The following is an 18,805-nucleotide window of genomic DNA, read 5'->3' as shown; positions in this document are numbered from 1 at the left end:
CCTGACCGTAGCTCACGGCCAGGCCCCTTCCTAGGTAAAGAGTGGCAGCAGTCACCTGGTGGAGGTGTCAGAGGAGGCTGGCTGAGGTCTGGGACAGGGGAATAGGTGACTCCCCGAAGCCCATCCCAGGGAGGTGGGATTGTACAGGAGTCGGTGGGATTGTACAGGAGTCGGTGGTCTAAGCCTTTGATGCAGGCTCCATTGTTCAGCTGGACTTCACTTAAATACATAAGTTCAAAGATAAAATGATGAAAAAATGTCAAGGTTGCACTGGCTGCATGCCCAAAAAGGCAGTCCTACTTTGGATTTCATTCAGCTTGTGGCTATTGTTTCCACAGCTGAGATGGCTCCATATTTCAGGGAAAACAGTTTCCCTTTTGTGTTGAGTTGGAGGAAGAGTGAACCTATCAGTATTTTCTTCTTCAAGCTCTCTTTACTTAAATTGCAGTTCAAGGGACTCATTTTTAGCGTTGTTTTTAAAAGGGAAGTTTTCTTTACTTTAGCAAGGATGGTCTTGTCATCGTTCATGGTGGTTTCAGATTTGCCTTGGATTTGGATGTGGGTGTTTTGAAACTTCACTACAGCAAAATTCACGTGAAAACTGTGGATAAGTACTGAACACAGATAAGGAATCAAGATGACCCCTGATAACCACTTAGCCACAAAAGGACATTCCGTGATGGCTGCTAATACTGGGAAAACCCTGCGTGTCCAACCACAGAACACAGGGGCGTCGACTGCTTATCGTCTTCTGGGAGGCAGTTGGGTGAGGGGTTAGGGTCAAGGAGTTGAACAGACCTGGTACTGAGTTCCTCTTCTGCCATTAAGCAACTTAACCCCTTAATCTTCCTGTGCAGTTGCCTCTGTGCAAAATGAAGATCATGGTTTTGCCTTTTTTAATAGAGTTCTGGGAAAGTTAATTGAATGTATATGTAAAGTGTTTATCATTGAGACACAGTCAATTCTCAATAGATGTAAATTCTATATATTTTCATATGTAAGCATGCAAAAAAAAAAAGGGGGAGGAGGCAAAGTTTCTTTGCATAACACTGTCTTCCTTTTTGGCCTTTGTGCTGGAGTCCCCAGTGCCTTCAGGCATTTCTGTGTTGCTGCATCTGGTCCATTCTCTCCCCTGATGCAAACTCTTGCTTGTCGCTTTCACTTTTGTCAAACACTATATGTCAGGGCCATTTAAAAACCATAGTTTACTGGGTGGATTAAATTTGCTTCTTACTTGGATCTTAGATATCTATATGAAATACTGAAGTCAGATAAGTCATGAAGAAAAGTATCAAAAGGGCAAATGGGAACCTGGAAAAGGATGAAGGTGAAATAGAAAGAAAGGTGAAAAAAATAGGGGGTCACTAACAGGAACTAACATGCTAGACTGGATTTTAAGTTTCTTGAAGGCAGAAGCTGGGGCTACATAATGCCTGATCTGAAAAGTCCCTAGCACAACACCTTGCTCAGTTTGAGTCTAATAAATTTATAGAGTACATAGTGAATGGTAATAGGCACCCAGGGGTCTGGAGGGAGTAGCCAGGAGCAAGGTCCAGGCTGAATACACAGGAGGTGTAAGAGGGTCTGCACTGGCCCCGTCCCTGAATGAAGCAGAAATTGCTGAGCACCTCAGGGTCTGGGTTGCATCTCACTTTCAGTATAGCTGTGTGATCTTGGACAAAGAATTTATGTTTTCTGGGTTTCAGTTTCCTCATCTCTCCTCTGTGTAATGAGGATAAAATGATCATCTGGTGGTGTTGATGTGTGCATTTAAAGAGCCTGTCATAGCGCTGGGTACAGGGCAGGAAACTGATAAATATCATCTTTCTATTCTGCTTCCTTTCAACCTTTCCCTTCTTTCTACCTCATAGACTTTCCATTCTGCCTGTCTTAAAGAGTTAATAAAAACATCAGTTCTAAAACAGTGGCACTGTGGGTCTTGGATCTTGTGAAAGAATGTAGGTGGATTATTGCAAAACTTCTTGCACCAAAAGAAAAACAATACAGGCATCTGTCCTTCTGGCGGTAAGCTTAGCAGCAACAAACCCTGTGCATAAAGGACAGCACTTTATGTTTTATTAAACCCAGAGGCAATACGAAGAGTTGGTAAGAGTATGGGTTTTGTGGTCAGACAAACTGGGTTTTGTCAACATGTGTTTGCCACTCTAATCAGGCAAGTTACTTCTTTGTGCTTGGATTTCCGCTTCTGTAGTGTGTCTACTCCATTCATTCATTCATTCATGAGCACTTCCACGGCATGTGCAAGGTACTGGAAATACAGGGGTGATGATAGACATGCAGTTAGCATGATGTACAGAAAGCACACTAACTTTTGAGCACTGAAGCCTGAATAAGAATCAGGCAATGTGTGAGGGGTTGAAGGAAGATTGCTAAAGATAGAGGTGGCAGAAGGCCAAGGGACAGTTTGTAGGAGTTGAGGATGTCAGTGTTGCCGAGGCAAAGAGTTCTGGGGGTGAGGAATGAGAGTTAAGCTTTGGGGCAGGAGTAGGGGGCTAGGTTAGGAAGAACCTTGAAAACAGCCCTGAAAGAATTCGGAGTTTATCCTGAGGGTGACAACAGCACTTCCCAAATAGCACTTCCAAGGGGAACCAGAGTCCAGTGGAAACAACTGAGCATGGTAGCTCTGTCAATGAATAATAATTTTCCCATGCTCATGTGGACACTTGGTCTATGAGAGGTATATATTTCAGATTAGTGGGGAAGGGAGGATGTACAAATCTGCTAGGGCCACCGTAACAAAGTACCACAAACTGGGTGACTTAAACACCTGAAATGTATTGTCTCACAGTTCTGGAGGCTAGAAGTCCAAAATCAAGGTGTTGGCAGCATTGGTTCATTCTGGGGGCTATGAGGGAAGTTTCTGTTTCGGCCTCTTTCCATGGCATGTAATCAGGTCATCTTCATGTTCACATGGTGTTCTCCTTGGGTGTCTATCTCCAAATTTCCCCTTTGTATGAGAACACCAATCAGATTGGATTAGGGCCACCCCGACAGCCTCATTATAACTTGATTACCTCTGTAAAGACTTTATCTCAGAATCAGGTCACTTTCTGAGGTGCTAGGCTTAGTACCTCAATATATGAATTTTGGGGGACACAATTCAACCCATAATAGTGGGATTATTGAATAAAGGCACTACAAACAGTGATTATCCACATGGAGAAAAACCTTAGATTCCTACTTCACAAATACTCAAAAATAATTATCTGAAGAATTAAAGACAAATGTGGAAGGCAAAAATGTTAAAATGCTTAGAAAATATATAGTAGAATATCTTTATAATCCAGGTTCTGAAAGGCATTTTAAAATGTGACTCAAAAAAACGCTGGAGTACAATATAAAAGATGATTTAAAATATTTGATCACATTAAACACTGTAAAAAATCATAGCCAAGAAATGATAGTAAAGAAAATGAAAAGACAAGCTGTGATTTGGAAAAAGATGTTTGCTCTACAGCTGATAGAGGATTAGTATCTAGAACACATAAAGAATTAAGAAGACAAATAACCCAATACAAATTTGGACAAAAGAGACAGATATTTCACTGAAGAAGAAACAGGACTGCAAAGAGAAATATAGTTTAGGTCCCCGATATGATATCATTTTACAACTATCTGTTTGGTAATAATTAAAGAGACAATTCCAAATGTTATCACAAATGTGAAGGAAAACTCTTAGGCACAGCCTTATCTTGGAAAGTTGGACATTCTCATACTCTATGATCCAATAATTTCACTCTAGGTGTATGTCCTAGAGAAATTCCTACACAAAGTGATAAATACAAGCTTATTCATAGTAGATTACTTCCTAAGAACAAAAAACTGGAAATAATCCCAATGGTTATTAACAGAATGATATTTTAAAAATTCGGATATCCAAACATTAAGTGAGTATACAGTTTTGTAAATTAAGAACTATTACCGGCCCGGCCCGGTGCCGCCCACCCCGCGCCAGTCCCCAGTCCGAGGCCCGGCCCCCTTCGCCCAAGTCCATCACTCCGTGCGGAAACGCCGCCACCACATCGGACAAGCTGCCTTACAAAGTCGCTGACATCAGTCTGGCCACCTGGGGACGAAAGGCCCTGGACCTCACAGAGAATGAGATGCCGGGCCTGATGCACATGCAGGAGATGCACTCGGCCTCCAAGCCACTGAAGGGCATGAGCATTGCCGGCTGCCTGCACATGACCGTGGAGACAGCCATGCTCATTGAGACCCTTGTGGCCCTGGGTGCTGAGGTGCGGTGGTCCAGCTGCAATATATTCTCCACCCAGGACCATGCAGCAGCTGCCATTGCCAAGGCTGGCATTCCAGTATACGCCTGGAAGGGTGAAACGATTGAGGAGTATCTGTGGTGCATTGAACAGACACTGTATTTCAAGGACGGGCCCCTCAACCTGATTCTGGGTGATGGTGGTGACCTCACCAACCTCATCCACACCAAGTACCTGCAGCTCCTGTCAGGTATATGAGGCATCTCTGAAGAGACCACAGCGGGGGTCCACAACCTGTACAAGGTGATGGCCAATGGGATCCTGAAGGTGCCTGCCATCAATGTCAATGACTCTGTCACCAAGAGCAAGTTTGACAACCTCTATGGCTGCCGGGGTCCCTCATCGATGGAATCAAGCTGGCCACAGACATGATGATTGTGGGCAAGGTGGCAGTGGTAGCAGGCTATGGTGATGTGGGCAAGGGCTGTGCCCAGGCCCTGAGGGGTTTCGGGGCCTACGTCATCATCATGGAGATCGACCCCATCAATGCACTCCAGGCTGCCATGGAGGGCTGTGAGGCGACCACCATGGATGAGGCCTGTCAGGAGGGCAACATCTTTGTCACCACCACAGGCTGTGTCGACATCATCCTTGGCCAGCACGATGAACAAATGAAAGATGATGCCATTGTGTGTAACATCGGACACTTTGATGTGGAGATTGATGTCAAGTGGCTGAACGAGAACGCTGTGGAGAAGGTGAACATCAAGCCCCAGGTGGACCCGCTCTCTGCTGAAGAATGGGCGCCGCATCATCCTGCTGGCCGAGGGCCAGCTGGTCAACCTGGGCTGCGCCATGGGCCTCCCCAGCTTCGTGATGAGCAACTCCTTCACCAACCAGGTGCTGGCACAGATTGAGCTGTGGACCCGCCCAGGCAAGTACCCCACTGAGGTCCACTTCCTGCCCAAGAAGCTGGATGAAGCAGTGGCTGAAGCCCACCTGGGCAAGCTGAATGTGAAGTTGACTGAGAAGCAGGCCCAGTACCTGGGCATGTCCTGTGATGGCCCCTTCAAGCCTGATCACTACCGCTACTGATAACCAGGCCTGCCCTTTGCCTTCCAGCTGCTGTCCTTGCCTGGGTCCCACCTCTCCTCCCCAAGAGCAAATGGCACCACCTTTGAGATTGGTTTGATAATGTTCCCCATTGACTCCCTGGGGCTAGTCACTCAGTCTTTGGCCTCTCCTGCATCCCTCATACTGTTCCAATTGTGGCAGCAGGAACTGAGAAATCCCTCTTCAAGCCCTGGTCATGCTGGAGGTACACGGGAGTTACCCACAGAGAGCCATGAGCTCAGGGGTTTTGGAACTGCTCACTCAGCCAGTCCTTCCTCAGGCTGGTAGTTGGCAGTGGTGATCACAAAGCCCATGCACTTTACCATCCAGGCCCTCACTTGGCCTATGGACTTGATACCCATGTTCTTGGTTTACAGGTTCATTGGTTCCTCAGCCCATTACAGATGAGAAGGAGGTATGTCAAAGGGTGTGGAGGAACTGTTGGAGTTTGAATGCTCCTGAGAGCCTGGCTTAGTTCTTGGCATTCTCTTAAACCTCAGAACAGTGAGGTTGGTACTTTCAGTCCCCATTTTACAGGGATTAGAATATATTGTTAAGGGATAGCCAAGAAAGGACAACAGAAGTGACAGCCAGAGATTGAGAGGGGCCAGAGAAACATAAAAGCACATTGTAACTTGACGGTTCCCATCACAACTCTGGGTCAAAAAGAGATTAATTTGGTTTATGATGTTAAAAGAGAGCAAGAAGGTGGGTTAATAAAAATTTTGGTGCCTAAAAAAAAACACAAACTATTACTGCATACAACAATATGTGTGAATCTTATAAATCTTGTGTAAAAAAACAAGTTACAGAAAGTTAAGTTACAAAACAAGGAAAATTAAATCATATGTTGGTTCATCTGCATATTTATGTGAAAACAATAAAATGCAAGAGAATGATGACAAACACACAATTCAGAATAGGGGTTATCTCTGTTATCTCTGGGGGAGGGATACAGAGGAGTGAATGGAGGCAGAAATATGCAGAGAGATGTAATGATATTAGTAATATTCTACTATAGCCCTTGTTATGGGTGGAATTACTCTCACCTCTCCACCCCCGAAATATGTTGAAGTCCCAACCCACAGTATCTCAGAAGGTGACTCTATTAGGAAATAGGGTTGTTGCAGATGTAATCAATTAAGATCAGGTCATACTGGAGCAGGGTGGATCCCGAATCCAGTATGACTGGGCTCCTTATAAGAAGATGGCCATGTGAGGACAAAGAGACAGTGGCATGTGAAGATGAAGGCAGAGATTGGAGTGATGCATCTACAAGCCAAAGAATGATAAAGATTGCCAGCAGATCATGAGAAGCTAGGCCAGGGATATGGAACAGACTCTCCCTCAGAGCACTCAGAAGGTACTAACCCTGTCAACACCTTGATTTTGGACTTCTAACCTCCAGACTGTAAGACAATACATTTCTGCTATTTAAGCCGCTCAGTTTGTGGTACTTTGTAAAGGCAGCCCTAGGAAATTAATGCAGTCCTTAAATTAGATAGTTGGTGCATGGATGTTTATTTTACATAATAAATTCACAGCTTACAAATGGGTTACGTATGTTACTTTTGGTGTTTCAAAGAGTTACATAATAAAAATTAAAAAAAAAGAGACATTATTTTTGTTACCACCAAACTGGGGCGTAGTTTCTAGTATTAATGTCAATGGCAAATTCCAGAAAAGTTTTCCTAGACAGTTTTATTAAAACTATAAAAATCAACTTCCAACACTCCCTTTGATTTTTGTGGAGTTTTTATTTCAGCCTCAGTGTCATTGAGTCCTGGTTTCTCTGACTTTAATTATAACGTGCACATTCTTCTGAGCAAAGTGTTCTGCGTCTAATCCTGAATGAAGGTGATTGCCAAGCACACACCTGTCATGATATTGTTATCTCCTTGTAGACAGGCTGACATCAGCTTTGCCTCCATTCGAGGGAAGCCACTGAATCATGTTAAGGGTTTGAACACACACTCCACAAAGTACGTGCCCTCCCCCAGCCTAGAAGCCACACCAGAGCAGGGCTTGGATGCTTTGTTCACACAACTGTAACTCTGCCTCTTAGAAACAGTGCCTGACACAAAGTAGGTGCTCAAGAAATCTGCTGAATGAACGTATAGGTTTAGAGTTGTATTTCTGTCCACGTCTCAGTGGTAACAATACCAACTACCACTTTTCAGAGGAGTTTATCAGCTACTCCCTCCCCCTTCCCCCACCCCCACTAATTTTTGATCTCTTTGTTTCTCTCATCTACCCATTGGCAAGCTCTTCTTCCTTATAGAAGCAGTCAGAGGCTGCCATTGGGAACTTGGAACAAGGGATCAGATTTGGGTGCGATAAGGCCAGACATATATATTTTCTTTTAAGGGTAGTTAGTTGTTTAATTTGTATAAATTAGTAGCCTTCTTTATTGATACTAACATATTCCTTCTATCTTGAGGAAAGATGTAGGTGCTTTAGAATCTTTTATTGAGACTCAGGTGAAATGTGTCTTGATTAAGGAATGGATTCTAAAAAAGGAACTCCAAGAATATATGCAAAGTAGAAACTTTTTTTAAAAAAAAATAGGATTTATCTAGTACTTTGAAAATAAATTAATAATGTTTTAAATATATTTCATAATAAACATTGACTTGAAATTGCATTAATGAGAATTTTTCTCTTTTTTTACACAGTAGTTTGAGCAGCTGTAGTTAGTGAGATGTGCCAGTGAGAGATGGGACTTTTCAAGATTTTGAAGTGTGGGCTTCCCTGGTAGCACAGCAGTTAAGAATCTGTCTGCCAATGCAGGGGACGCGGGTTCGATCCCTGGTCCAGGAAGATCCCACATGCCATGGATCAACTAAGCCTGTGTGCTACAACTACTGAGCCTGAGCTCTAGAGCCCGCAAGCCACAACTAATGAGCCCACTCTCTACAACTACTGAAGCCTGCATGCCTAGAGCCCATGCTCTGCAACAGGAGAAGCCACTGCAATAAGAAGCCCATGCACTGCAACAAAGAGTAGCCCCTGTTCTCCGCAACTACAGAAAGCCCGTGCACAGCAATAAAGACCCAATGCAGCCAATTAAATAAATAAATAAATTTATTAAAAAAAGAAGATTTTGAAGTGTGATACTGGAAATGTCTGTTGTAACATTGATGAATTCAGACAATGGTGGATAAGTGACCAGGCATAGTCTTGGGTGAGGATGGAGAGAAGAATGAGACCTCTGCAGGAATTCAGTTCAGTGGGAGAGACATAAGTAAATAGATAATTGCATCTAATGTGATTAAGTGCTATTAATCACTAAAGGAAAGAATAGTGCTCTGTGTCCTTCACATTTTCCTTGGGATTTATTACATAGTTGTTTTTTGGACACTGGTCATCCAGATATGATATTTCCTTCCTAAGCAGAATATTTGGTTAACCAAATTTTTCAGTTCCCTGAGCATACCTGAGTAACAGTTTATTTTACAAGTTGTGATCATATCATTAAAAAAAATCTCAATATCTACCACAGGGGAAAGCTGTGCAATCATTCTTTTCTATAGTTAATGGCTAATTTATCTCACTGTAGCATTTTATGATTCTTTCCAATTTCCAGGAATTTAGAGGCCCCTTCTGATTTTAGAATGGAGAAAAGAGGGTTTATTTCCATGTGGCATTGGTTTTTCACACAAGTTGTGGCAATATTTTACTGATAAAAAGAGCAGAGTTCAGTAATAGCTTTTCATAAGTGATTAGCTATAAAAATGAGATACAGTGAATAGGTTTAGGTCAAAACAATATTAGCAAAAAGTGGTTACAACATTAAAATGGCTCAAATTATAATTCTTAATGAAGTAGTGGATAGTTTTTTACTTGATCATAAAATGATCTTCACAAAATTTGTTAAATTCACATCTCTTTGGGTAAACATACCACTAGAAATTCTCTCATCATTGGGCTTTTTTGATCATTAAAATGCTACTAATGCTTTTTCTGCATGTGTTCTTTGAGAATACTCCTCATCCCTTTCCCTTCTCACATTCTTTATAAAGCTAGAAAACAGTCCAGTCCCTCTAAGTGACAGTGAATCCTAAGGCAGTGACTTTCCATTGATAACAAGTGGCCCGAATACCTGTTTTTAACTTCCTGGGGCTATCAGCCCCTAAGCCCAAATACACCATCTCTTTCTTTCTACCTGCTTCTTTATCCTTTTTGAGCTGGATCTCGGATGAATTGGCTGCAAACTACAATCTGCCAGTTCAACACGCTGTCACGACAGCTGTCTGCAGGCTTTCCTCAGCTCTCCTGGTTCCTCTTTTACAGCCGTGGAGATGACGCCTTCAGCTGGAGAATGAGTTTTAAACAAAACTTTTCCCTAAGTGGTCGGGCAGCTGAGAGGGCCGCTCTGATGCCGAGGAGCCGGACGTAGCATCCGAGCGCGGTCCTCAAGTCTCTCCAGGTCGGGTCTGGGCTCAACGCAAAAGGGGCGGAGAGGAAGGGGCGGAGGTCGACCGCGCCCTCCACCCCGCCCAGGCTGCGAGCGCCTCTAGGTGCTAAAGGATCGGAGGAGCCGAGTGCACCCGGCAGGTTCCGCGCTGCGAGAGCGCGCGGAAGCACGCGCAGCGAGACCGAGTCGGGGTCGGAGCAGGAGCAGGAGCAGGAGCTGGAGCTGCAGCTGGAGCGGTAGTGAGAGTGCAGTGCATCGCTGCGCCCCAGGAACCCGCGGCGGCGGCAGAGCGGAGCCGGGTGCGGGATGGCCCAGGGACCCGCGCGCTCTTCTGCTCCGCCTAGAGCCCTGCCCGTGGCCCGGGATGCCAAGGTAAACACCCCTCTAGCGGCTGGATTCCCACGCGTTGGCCTCCAGATGCTTAACACGACTGAGGTTTAGCCACCCAATCCCGGACGCCCGGTGGCAGCAGCAGCCGGCGGCACCGGAGGGCACCTTAGCCTGAGCTGGCCAACAAGTTTGGACCAGATGCCCCAAGCTGGGGAGATCCTCAAAGTCTGATCTGTCCGGATTCTGAGGTGCGCGCCTGGGGACCGGGGCAGAACGGGTCTAAGAGCAGGGAAATGGGTAAAGGGAAAGATCCCCTTTTCGCTCTTTGCTACCCCGCTCGCGACACTTCGACTACCGCATCGGGGCCAGCGCAGGCCTTTGGCGCCCCCCGGGGTGGGAGAGGAACCGGCCTTCTGGCGTTTGAGCAATCGCAGAAAGTTTCAGCCAGTTAAGAGGTTTGGGAAGTATGTTGCAAGCAGAGCCCTGGGGGCGGCTGGGTAGTAGTGGGCGAAAGTCGAGATGTGAGTAAGACCCGGAGGAGGCGGCCGCCCTCCGGGTAGCCCGGGGCGGCCCCACTTGGGCTGGTCCCAGGAAAGGCTGGCTCCAGAATTCCTAGCCTCCCGGAAAGCTGCTGGGGAAACGCCGGCCGAAATAGCTCCGGGCGGGGTGGCAGTGGTGGTGGGTATAGAGGGTCTGTGACTCAGGCCTCAACTCACTAGGAAAAGAGCGACAAATAAATAATTCGCCCTGGATGTTGCTACCCTGAACCTGTAACTTAGATCAGCAACATCTAGGTAGATGTGCCCACAGTAAGGGAGGCCTGCCTTCTTTGCTATCACCAACCAGCATTTCTGCACAGGTGATAGCTGGACCAGAAAACCTTCCTAGAGACTCAACACGGAGCCTTCCATGGGTCACTGATGCATGTGGTTTGCTGTTATTTGACCTAAATCAAAGAGTTTTAGAACTTATTCAGAGAAGCCCCATGCAACGTCAGTGGGCTTGTGGCTCCACTCTGCACCCTCCTAAAGTTTGGAGAAGATGATTTTGTCTGCCTGACAGACAGGCATAGTTCCCAAAGGAATAACCTGCACTTTGGGGACAAAGCTCATAAGAGAAAAAAACCAGAAACTTTAGAAGGTCACCTAGTTATTAAAATAGACCATTATACTTTAAAAAACTCAGTTGGGTTTAACTCTAGTTTTGTTAAGCGACTTCATGAACCTTAAGAGTTTTAAGGTGTCAGTGAAGTGTCAGGAGGAGATTTAAGAGGTGCCCCTTGGCACAGTAGCCACAGAGGTTAACCAAGGGATCTCAATTCTGGTAGCTTCCTCACCTTGAAAATGAAATGTGGAACCACAGGCAGATGTGTGCTGTTTTCAGTATGATGCAATCTCGCTCATGATAGGCCAGATAAATCTGATTCCCACCACATGGTGCTGGGGTGCTTTAGCCTTAAATGTCGGATGAACAGTTATCCAGGGCTCATAATTTCTCTGTCTTTACACTACAGATCTCTGGACCACAAGCTTGCACTGTTTTGAGAGGGAGATGACTTGAGTGGCCAGCTCTTATCTTCACAACAATGTCCACGAACAATTCCAAACAGCCAGTGTCTCCTGCAGCTGGGCTCCATTCAAATACATCTTGCCAAATGGAAGAAGAGCTTTCAATATCTTTTTCGATAACCTTCATGACAGTGGGAATCTTATCAAACAGCCTTGCCATTGCTATTCTCATGAAGGCATACCAGAGATTTAGACAGAAGTACAAGTCATCGTTTTTGCTTTTGGCTAGTGCTCTGGTAATCACAGATTTCTTTGGGCACCTCATCAATGGAGCTATAGCAGTCTTTGTATACGCTTCTGATAAAGACTGGATCCACTTTGACAAATCAAACGTGCTTTGCAGTATTTTTGGTATCTGCATGGTGTTCTCTGGTCTGTGCCCACTTTTTCTAGGCAGTGTGATGGCCATTGAGCGATGTATTGGAGTCACCCAACCAATATTTCACTCTACAAAAATTACATCCAAGCATGTTAAAGTGATGTTGAGTGGAGTGTGCTTTTTCGCTGTTTTCATAGCTTTGCTGCCCATCCTTGGGCATCGTGACTATAAGATTCAAGCGTCGAAGACCTGGTGTTTCTACGAAACAGATCACATCAAAGACTGGGAAGATAGGTTTTATCTTTTACTTTTTTCTTTTCTGGGGCTCCTAGCCCTTGGTATTTCATTTTTTTGCAATGCCATCACAGGAATTTCACTTTTAAGAGTTAAATTTAAAAGTCAACAGCACAGACAAGGCAGGTCTCATCATTTTGAAATGGTCATCCAGCTCCTGGGTATAATGTGTGTCTCCTGCATTTGCTGGAGTCCGTTTCTGGTAAGGATCTATGGTTTTGACAATTTTTGCTTTATTCAGCTAATCTATATTCAATACAAGGTTTATTGTCTTTTTCAAAGTTGTTAGTCTTGATAGGCAGTGCTGTTTTGTCTTTTAAATGCTTGAATTTACTCCTACTCAGAACTTATTTTAGTTCTCAGCTCTGGCATAGAATTAGGCTATTTATGACACAGATGATTATTTCCCCAAAAGCCCAGAACTAAAGGAAATAGCTCCCTAAACAATTCTAACCATAATGTTACTTGCTTGCGGTGTGGTGTAAAGTAGTCTTCACAGAAATAACATAGTTTTAATATACTGAATATGATTAGTTTCTCAAATGTGAAAAAAATGGCTCTAAAACAATATGGGAATGGACTCCAGTAAGTCTTGATAGAAAATCACATGGACTTGTAATTTATGGACTGGCTTCTTCTCAACACACAGTGACCAGGTCTCAGCTTGTAAAAGGAGGCGATGAGTTGAGATAGTTGGATATTGCAGGTGAACTAGATGGGTAGATCGGTTAAAGAAATCACGAGTTCACTAACCCAGGATGATAGTAATACAGGAAGGGGTATGATTGGCAGGAGAGCCAGAGATTCTTCTCATCATCTCATTCCTTTCTCTTTTTCAGTTTAGCCAGCAGCTGTATTTAACGTCTTGGTTTTTTATTTGGAAATGAAGGCTAAGGTTAAAGAATTAGCAACAAACATAAATCATTTATATGACTTTCTAGGTAGAAGACAAAAAAATACTTATGATTGATCAGTATGATCGTGACTCTCTCCAGCAGTTTACTTTATGATGGAAAAAGTGATAAGATACAACGAATGAGAAAACATCCTTCTGTATGTAGCTACTGATGGCAGTAAAGATTATTTTCATTCCTTTTTTGTACCAATGGGGAAACAGATTGATATCCAAAGATATCAGTATCTGTATCTGGTATCCAGGTGATATCCAGGTAGAGGTAAAGCAAAAGGGTGAGACAAAGATAGACATAACACAAAGGTCATGGTCATACCTTGCATCGTGTTATGCAGATACTTGTTACTAATGCAGTTCTTCTAGGCCCCCTTAGGTCCATTGTCCAAGAATTGTTGCCAGTAGAGCTTTAATAAACAATCCTCATGGTCCTGGTGAACAGAAAAGTCTTTGAGAGCTGCTGCTGCAGACAGATCCTATGGTAGTCGATTTTATTCTGCAAAAAGATTTCTACTTTTTAAATATTTCTTTATTTCTGGCCCTATTATTTCCTCACAATTTGAATTTGGCTTCTGGAATTTTTGTATCATTTAAATATTTTTTCATGATGTTCTGGAATTGGTCCTAGGTGCCCAACCGAGAAGAGGATAGGCTGAATCTGTTAATGGCAAGTCAACATTTTGAGGCTTGCTTGTTGTTAATTTAGGAGGCCTTAGGGGAACCCAAGTAGGGGTCTCATCTGAGCTCATAGTTTTGTTGCTTGAATCTGAATAGCAGAGATGAGTTCTATCAACACTTCGAATCACTTCAGTGTTCTCTCTCAGAGAGTTTAATTTATGCTGCTTGACAAAGGGAATTCCCTTAGAATAATGCTCCTCTTCTTCTTAAACTTTGCAATGGAGCAGCTTTTTAAAATAGAAAGTGAGTCTGAGTAAAAATGAAATTAATTTGAGGGTTGGAAAGGGAAGACTAAGAAGGGGAGAAAAGAAGTAGCTGAAAATATTTAAAGAAAATGTAAAAATGAAGGTCCTAGCTCTGGAGAAAACCTGAAAACCATGAAACAGTGAGCTTAATGAGAGATAGATAATTGGGACAACTGGGCTAATCACTGGTGTTTTGGTTTTTGCTTGTTCTAAGTCACTTTTAAAATTCTACTTAGTTCTGGCTTTTGACTTTGAGAAATAGAGGAGTTATAGGTTAACTACTCTAAGGCAATGGAAGGTAAGAAAATTTCATCCTTGCAATGGATATTTTGAATTTGTTTTTTTTTTTCTAATTTCCTTTCCTGAATTTTTGGTTTTCCTTACTGTTAAAATAGATATTACAATTTAATTCATATTTTGAACATATTTCCTGGTGGAAAGATAATTTTATTTTTGTGAAACATTTTCTGTGAAACAGTTCCATTCAACTGTGAATTATTGCTATACCTATGACACCAATGTATCAATACTTCTAAAATGCTTTTTAATGTGGAAAATTATTTCTGCATTAGATGTAGTGGTAGTAGGTCCACCACAGATACCCCTTGCTGCACTGATATTTTAAGTTGTTTCAAGCACTTTTTGCATTCTTAGTTTCTCTCGTGCAGTCTTGGGTCTTCATGGCAAGTTCTGGCTGAAAAATTTATAACTTGTGGCCTGGATACAAGTGCCTTGCGCATTATGTTAAGGCCACCAGAGAGTTCTAAATGGAACCTGAGTGAAAAACCCAGGCTTGGGATTGGCAAAATAACACCCAACACTGATTCCTCTGTTGAACCATTTCTCCTTTACCCCCTAAATGCCCAGAGGGAACTGCATAGGTGTTAATGACTGAGCCATTGTTCTTCACCCTATATATATATATATTTTTTTTTTAAGCTTTTTATTGGAATATATTTGCTTTACACTCTTGTACCAGTTTTTGAGGTACACCAGTGAATCAGCTGTATTTATACGTATATCCCCATATCCCCTCCCTCCCCGCGACTCCCTCCCACCCTCCCTGTCCTGGCCCTCTAAGGCATCTCCTGTCATCAAGTTGATCTCCTTTTGTTATACAGCAACTTCCCACTAGCTATCTATTTTGCAGTTGGTAGTGTAAATATGTCTGTGCTACTCTCTCACTTTGTCCCAGCTGCCCCTTCACCCCCCACCCCAGCCCCGTGTCCTCAAGTCCATTCTCTACATGTGTATCTCCACTCTTGCCCTGTCACTGGGTTCATCAGTACCATTTCTTCAGATGAATGGATAAAGAAGATGTGGCACATATATACAATGGAATATTACTCAGCCATAAAAAGGAATGAAATTGAACTCTATGTAATGAGGTGGATAGACCTAGAGACTGTCATACAGAGTGAAGTAAGCCAGAAAGAGAAAAACAAATACCATATGCTAACTCATATATATGGAATCTGAAGAAATGGTACTGATGAATCCACCCTATATTTTAAAAGCTTCTTAGTTTAAAAAATATCTCTGAAACCAGCTTCTGTATTCCCATAGATGCACTGCCATTGTGACATCTTCCAGGTCAAGGCCTTACTTTACACCATGTGCCTTCTCTCTATGATGAAATGTTGGATTGGTCATTTGAATGAACATCTGTAGACACTCTTTGACCTGTGTTCACTGTCATTTTCAAGCCTCAAACTGGAATGGGGTTGACATACACTAAAAGGAGGAAGTGAGTAATGCAGATGATGGTGTCTGGGCGTGGCAGGATTTACTGCATCAAAACCTATCAATAGTGGCATAATGTCTAAAACTTTTAAAATTTGTAGCTGATGAAAAGGGGATATTTTATTAATTTGATGACTGAGTTTAATACAAAAGTAAGATGATCATGATGTTTGTTAGAAATCTCTTTTTTTTTTAAGATTTATTTTATTATTATTTATTATTTATTTATTTTTGGCTGCATTGGGTCTTCGTTGCTGGTCATGGGCTTTCTCTAGTTGTGGCAAGCGGGGGCTACTCTTTGTTGTGGTGCATGGGTTTCTCATTGCAGTGGCTTCTCTTGTTGTAGAGCACAGGCTCTTGCGCAGGCATCAGTAGTTGAGGCACATGAGCTCAGTAGTTGTGGCTCGTGGGCTCTAGAGCTCAGGCTCAGTAGCTGTGGCGCACGGGCTTAGTTGCTCCGAGGCATGTGGGATCTTCCCTCAGGGATCGAACCCATGTCCCCTGCATTGGCAGGCAGATTCTTAACCACTGCGCCATCAGGGAAGCCCTCTCCGTCTTTTAATAGACTTTATTTTTCTTGCATAGTTTTAGGTTTACAGAAAAAAAGAATGCAAGCACAGAGTTCACATGTACCTCCTCACGTGGTTCACAGATACCACCTTTCACCCCCAGTCATCCTTGTTATTAATATCTTGCATTGGTGTAGGACATTTGTTACAATTAGTGAGCCAATACTAGTACATGATTATTGACTAAAGTCTGTAGTTTACAGCAGGGTTCTCCTTGTGCTTAACAGCGGGTGGGTTTCAACAAATGTATGTTGACATGTGTCCACCATTACAGTATCATACAGAATAGTATCACTGCCCTAAAAATCCCCTATGGTGTTGTTTTTTTTTTAGTTTAATGTTTGTTTGTTTGTTTTTTCCACAAAGGGGGAAATGTGTGTGTGTGTGTGTATGTGTGTGTATATGTTCAGGAATTCAAATTTAGAAATGTACTACGATCATAATACTAGTTTAAAATATAACTTGTTAATGACTTTTTCACTACCTGAATTTTATAGCTTTAAACATGGTTAACTCATATAAAGTCATTTAATTACAATCCCAACTGAAAAATCCAGGAAAATACAATAGGTACTTATTAGCTTACAGTTGCATTTAGCAACAAGTTAATACAACAATCTTTGAGAGTCAAACGGCAATTATAAAATTGTCTTGCGTGCATCCTAGGTGAATTACTTTTTCCAAATAAATAAATCTTGAAGATATTTTTCTGATATTTCTAGAGTGATGGGGAAAAAGACATTTACCAGCACTTCTAAGAAACATTTCCTTAATATTCTTTGCTTCTGCCTTTCTGCAGGCAGTGATTCTTTTGTGTTCCATTTCTAGAATATGTAGTCCTAAGAGGAATTTATTATTATTGCTATGCTTATTTCACTAGTTTGGCAGAGCATTAAATACTTGTGGACTGGTTGACTGTAACTTAAGTTGTATGAATGTCAAGAGATTAGAAATGATTGACCAGAATGTGAATTCTGAGTTCTGTAGGTGAGAGTTAATTAAGCAAATATTGAAACCAAATGGTAATTTTTAATCTGTTCCTTAAGTCAGCAACTGTTGAGTTATGACACAATTAAACTTCAGCAATCTTTTACTGCAAGGCTGTTAGTTTGTTTACCTTCTCCTCAAGGGTAGAGGATCATTTTGGACTGGGAAAAGAAGTACAAGGTATATGAAGAGCAAAATGACATCTTATGCAGGTGAGTTTACCCAAGAAATGTGTTTTCTTGCATAGGTAGAGTTTGAATTTGATTTTTCTAAGGTTGTTACTCTTCTGTTAGTATTTCTAGTCATATGATTAAGCATTTGGTCACTAACATGTTTGTCAGATATAAATCAAAGAACAAATGGTTAACTGAATTCTACTGAAGGTACTGGCATCGTAATGACCAGGTCTTACAGGGCTAGTGGCAAATGATGGAGCAACACAACAGAATAGAACATTTTGGCTATTAGTGAAGATTGCTTCCTTTGAGAGGCTGGCTCTCATTATCATATGTAAGACCTGTGTAATGGAAATCTGTGTATGCGTCTTGTGCACCTGACTCTACACTAAAAGGATGGTGAATGGATGTACAGTTACATGTTTCAAGAGAAAAGAAATACAGAAAATGTATAAATATGTATATACATAATGTGTCCATGTTTGAATTATTTCCCAAACTAAAAAAATTAAATAACCATTCCATCATTGGATCTAATTGTACCAAAGGGCTTTGAATGAGTTTCATTCTAAAATTAAAAGCAAAATGGACTCTCTTATAGTTTTATGTCAGATCTTTTTGGTTATTCTCACTATGCTGCTGATCTTACAGGTGATATTGTCAGAAATTGTTTTAGCTAGTTTCTTTTGTGAAGTGGGAGTGCTCCCTGGTTTGGAATGTGGAAGCAGCATTGATGATGTCTGGAGTAGAACGCTTGGGTTCTATTTTTATGAAATTCTTAAACAACTCAGACACATACAACTCATATCCAGAAGAAAAGGTATGTTTTAGAGTTATGCTGCATGTAGTGTCTGTGATGGGAATCCAGGCTGCTCTCGTGTGTGGGTGGACATGGAGTACGTGGTGTGAGGTCAGTGACAGGAGCTGGCAGAGGAGCAGTTCTGAGAGATCTGGGAACACATTTCTGTCCCTGAAGCCTTGGTGTTTGTTCTCTTGCCTGGAGTACTCTCCTCCTGACATCCCTGTGGCGCTCGCCCGACTCCTCTCTTAAATATCATATTGTCTAGCTAGTCTATCTTAAAAAGTACCCTTTCTCTTCTCTCTTCCATTGCTCTGCTTTATTTTCTCTCATAGCACTTAGTAGTATCTGATAACATGGGGGTACATTTCTCTGCTTATTTGGTTGTTGTTTGGCTTCTGCCTCTAGCATGTAAGCTCCTT

At 42.4% G+C, this 18,805-nt stretch overlaps 1 protein-coding gene and 1 pseudogene across 1 annotated transcript in view; both read left to right on the top strand.

Annotated features, from left to right (window-relative positions):
- Positions 1 to 4,069: 4,069 nt before the first annotated feature.
- On the top strand, positions 4,070 to 5,330 carry LOC130840169 (adenosylhomocysteinase-like; annotated as a pseudogene).
- A 4,562-nt stretch (positions 5,331 to 9,892) lies between these two features.
- PTGFR (prostaglandin F receptor) overlaps positions 9,893 to 18,805 on the top strand; it is a 49,074-nt gene continuing 40,161 nt past the window's right edge. The window contains exons 1-2 of the mRNA XM_057715355.1: positions 9,893 to 10,137; positions 11,609 to 12,478. Of these exons, the coding sequence (XP_057571338.1) occupies positions 11,681 to 12,478 (798 nt within the window). The 5' untranslated portion in view covers positions 9,893 to 10,137; positions 11,609 to 11,680. The remainder of the gene's footprint in view (positions 10,138 to 11,608; positions 12,479 to 18,805) is intronic.

The sequence above is a fragment of the Hippopotamus amphibius genome, chromosome 1 (assembly GCF_030028045.1).
Source record: "Hippopotamus amphibius kiboko isolate mHipAmp2 chromosome 1, mHipAmp2.hap2, whole genome shotgun sequence".
Lineage (NCBI taxonomy): Eukaryota > Metazoa > Chordata > Mammalia > Artiodactyla > Hippopotamidae > Hippopotamus > Hippopotamus amphibius.
This window is presented reverse-complemented; position numbering and strand designations above follow the sequence as displayed.